Source organism: Seriola lalandi, unplaced genomic scaffold (genome assembly GCF_002814215.2).
Source record: "Seriola lalandi dorsalis isolate HSWRI2012SDOR001 ecotype SW California unplaced genomic scaffold, Sedor1 jcf7180002054966, whole genome shotgun sequence".
NCBI classification, from domain to species: Eukaryota; Metazoa; Chordata; class Actinopteri; order Carangiformes; family Carangidae; genus Seriola; species Seriola lalandi.
This window is the reverse complement of record NW_019525517.1, coordinates 1849790-1853811: the sequence shown is the minus strand read 5'-3', so window position 1 is coordinate 1853811 and position 4022 is coordinate 1849790. Positions and strand designations below refer to the sequence as shown.

The following is a 4022-nucleotide window of genomic DNA, read 5'->3' as shown; positions in this document are numbered from 1 at the left end:
CATGTTGCCTCTTGTTTTATTAAAAAAAAACAAGACAGAATATGAGATATTTCCCACATAATACATGATGGAGGGATGTGACATTGTTTTATATCAGAGTCTTTTATTCAAGACATTTCTCAAAACCAGAATATGATCAGGGTGACTTTTGAACACTGGAAATAAATCATGTACTCATCCCGGCAGTAGCCCCCATGGCACTCAAAATTTCCCTGGAATTTTCTAGTTACATTTTTGTTATTTACCCAGGACACTGTTTGTGATTCATGTAAAGTGGCTAATGCAAAACTGCTATTTCCCTTCGGGTTTAATAAATACAAATCTGTCGTATAGGTTATAATGCTCACATTAGGTTAATTACATAGCAGGCTATATTCATAGTGACTTTATCATACTTAATGGTAGGCTATTTTTTTTCTCCTTTGTACGGTATAACAGGCTGACGTGTATTACATTATTATACATTATTTTAACTACTGTTAATGTCTAATGTCTCATTTCCGGCTCTGTTTAAAGTTATTCAAACCTCTCCCTGTCTCTGTCCCGTAGAAGTGACGGAGCTCGAGTGTCGGGAGTACATCCACGCGCTCCAGAGAGAGGCTGAGCGCGCGCTTTACGAGCACGTGAGGACAGTCCACGTGGGTAACACCGGCCGGTTGAGCAGACTGCGCGCGGTGCTGAACAAGCTGCGGTCCGTGGACCCGGACTCGGTGGCGGGACTTTTCTTCAGACCCGTGACTGGGACGAGCAGCATAGACGAGCACGTGCTGGCGATGTTTTATGAGCTGTAGAATAAAGTTCCAAAATAAAGGGAGGTAGTTTGGAAATGGACGACAGACATGTGATCGTATATGTGTAGATATTTTTTCAGTTCACTGTCGGTTGTGATTGCTTATAGCTTCCCCCACACACGATGAATTACAACCTTGAATGTCTTTGAGAGGACACTGAGGGCCACTCCACAAACAATGACCCTCATGACTGAGGGACAGTGGTATTCAAGTCCTTAGTCTGATTCTGCAGAGATCCAGCTCCAAAAGAAGACTCTTCAAAGTGTCACAAACATCTGTCTAAACACCTACTGACCTCACAGGCCAGCTCAACTAATTCTTAAATCTAACAGTCCTCTCTCAGAAAATCACTAACCTCCAGGTAACCACTTAACCCACTGCTTGCAAACATCAGCTCCACCTGCCTCCACTAACTCGCAGCAATAAGAGCTAATGTCGGGATGAGACCAAAGACAACCCACCAAACACAGTATTAAATGACAAGCATTAATCGCAATCATTGCCCCACGTGATCACACATGGACTTAAGTTCTCATTGAAGTCGCTGCTGCTGACAGCAAAGTAGAAGAATGAAGCGGCTCTCACCATCCACGCTCGGTTTGACTGCAGGAGACATCAGTTTCTGAAAAGCAGCAAATGAACAAGTGTTAAAAACTGCTTAAAGTACAACAATCAATAACATGCTGTGAGCAGACAGGGAGGGTTTACAAACAAATGTACTTTTATATAAAAAAAGAATTAACTACAGAAGATATATTGTAATGATATATATATATAATTATATATATATTGTGGTCACTTGAGGGCTTTGCAATCTGAATCATTGGCACTTGCTTCATGAGAGATAGGCTGTTCTTAAATTACCTTCTTAATATGATTATGTGAACTCAAGCACACATACAGACATTCACACTCTTCATCACCAACCCTATGCTTAGAGAAAAGGTGTGGGTGTCTATTTAAAGAGCTGCTAGAGAGGATCACTCTGTAACACACCAGTGGTTGGGCTCCATCCGTCTCCTCCGACAGCTTCAGCAAATACACCTTCGCTCAGCCTCGTTTCATTAACATCCTCAGGAGCGAGCGCTGAGCCGGTTCTCTAGGTCCTCCTGCTCCCCGGTGTCAGAGGGCGCCGTTACCCGGGAAGCACCAGCCTGAATTAAAGCACACAAAACAATACCGCAGATTAACCCTCCTGAGGCACTGAGACACTGCGTTCACAAGGTGAATTAACATTTCATACTGAATAAACTCCCTCCATGCACAATTATTTCTCATCTATGACTTCATTTGAAGAGGTGTTCAAAGTCTTAATACTGGATTTGAATTAAACAGGACACCCAGTGCTGATCCACCCTGCCACTGTCTCTGTCTCTCTAGTGACTTTAGTGACTCATGAATTTTTCTCCACATAGTCAAATCTGGCTGAAGTTTTCCTCCAACATTATGTGAAGATGGATTGACAAGTTTCCTTATAGTTAATAGTTGATTTTTCATTGTAACAACTGTTTTCATAATTCATAATATCTGGTGATTAAAGGCTCCGGTCACAAAGTGGTGTCTTTACGTGGCTGTTAGATTTTTAAAATGAGAAAAGCAGCAGGTCCTTACATTTAAGAAGCTGTTAACAGCAAATGTTTGACATTTTCCCTCATAAGTTACTTTTGATAAATGTGTTGTTGATCATCTTCAACTAGTCACTTCTACCCCCAATTATTTTACCTTGAAAATTGAAATCACACATTTAAAAAATGTCAAATACATTCTGGGTTGTATATTCAAAAAGGTACAACACGCTGCACATTACATATTCAGATCAACTTCAGAAACCTGGAGAAATAAGCTGCTGTTTGTGCCACATGGAGTTAAATGCAGAGGTTTAAAGATGTTATTTAGACTGAAATTGTTAATGTCCTTAGAAAACACAAGATCCCAGAATTTTTTTGAACCACAGTGACCACTTGACATTTCTGGGCCTTCTCTGGAAGCCTTACAATCTCCCGCCTCAAGGCTACCTGCTCCGCATTGTTAAAAGTCAGGTATCAAAGTGGAAAAGTTACCAACTTCACATTTCTGCTGCTTATGACAATGAGCAAATGCTGAGCACAGCTTCTGAGCGTGTTCTCTCCAGGCTTTTCTCTCCTCCGGATGCAGCCTTTCAAGGCAGCAATAGATGTTCGAGCTTAGCCTTGAGTATTAGCACCACAATCTTCCAAGCATTTGCATTAACAGCTTTTTTCCTCTCAAGCGTCTGAGTCTAACACCGGCTAAGCTCGTCTGAGATCACTGCAGTTTCCTTTTGGTGCAGGATCTCATATTGCAAACAACACAGCCGGTGGGCTTCGACACAAAACCTCAGAAATACACACCAGTCACTGATCCTGTGCGCGTGTGTGCGTGCACACTTCTCACTCCTCACGAATAAACCCTAACCTATAATAAATGCTGTATATGGCAATATAACTGACAATACACCAGTCTAGGGCAGAATCAATTGGCTCGGTAATTGATTAGTCGATCAACAGAAAATCAATTAATCATTTAAGTAATTTATTGAGCAAAAATGTCTCCAATGACAGACTTGCTGCTTTTCTTTATCTTGTGTGACACTGAACAGAATATATTCAGGCTTTAGATGTAGGTTGAACAAAATGAGACATTTGAAGACATCAGTTTGAGCTTTAGGGAAAAGTAACTGCTAAAAGATTTTTAAAAAAAAATCATTTTCACTTTTCTAACATGTTATAGACCGGATAAATAATCAATCCAGTGAGGATATAAGCAGCTGATTCAATGATAATAAGCTGCAGCTCTACACGACTCTCTGCCATGTTAGTTGTGACAATCTGACTCCGCATTTGATCTGATATAAGACGGTGGCAAATGACCCGAACAAACCCTCTCGTTAAATAATGGCTCCATCAGGTATGTTTACACCTGTCATATGTTAGCTGTGTTCATTAATTCTGACACTGGCAACTGCATCACTTATCATACTGCAGCAGTGAAACACAAACATTACTGACATCTATATTGCATGTTTTATTGCTCTGAATGTTTATATCCCATTTCATCTCTTGAGACTATATTATTTTGTAAGGAGATTGTGTCTGTGTGGCTGACTGGAGTGTGGTCATTAAGGTTGCTGCTACTAATAAACAAAATATAAAAACGTGAAAATGAACCTACTGCAGTGTTTCCTCTAGGATTTTTTTCAGCAGTGGGGGCATG

At 40.7% G+C, this 4022-nt stretch overlaps 1 protein-coding gene and 1 long non-coding RNA gene across 4 annotated transcripts in view; one reads left to right on the top strand and one right to left on the bottom strand.

Annotated features, from left to right (window-relative positions):
* Positions 1 to 840, top strand: part of LOC111646198 (nuclear receptor subfamily 0 group B member 1-like) — a 2850-nt gene extending 2010 nt beyond the window's left edge. The window contains exon 2 of the mRNA XM_023395638.2: positions 550 to 840. Within this exon, the coding sequence (XP_023251406.1) occupies positions 550 to 791 (242 nt within the window). The 3' untranslated portion in view covers positions 792 to 840. The remainder of the gene's footprint in view (positions 1 to 549) is intronic.
* The window catches only part of LOC111646199 (uncharacterized), a 22162-nt gene that overhangs the window by 17024 nt on the left and 1116 nt on the right, over positions 1 to 4022 (bottom strand). For all 3 annotated transcript variants that reach the window (XR_015436412.1, XR_015436413.1, XR_015436414.1), the window contains exons 2-3: positions 1788 to 1945; positions 1377 to 1413 (exon numbers count right to left, since the gene is read on the bottom strand). This is a non-coding gene — a long non-coding RNA (uncharacterized LOC111646199). The remainder of the gene's footprint in view (positions 1 to 1376; positions 1414 to 1787; positions 1946 to 4022) is intronic.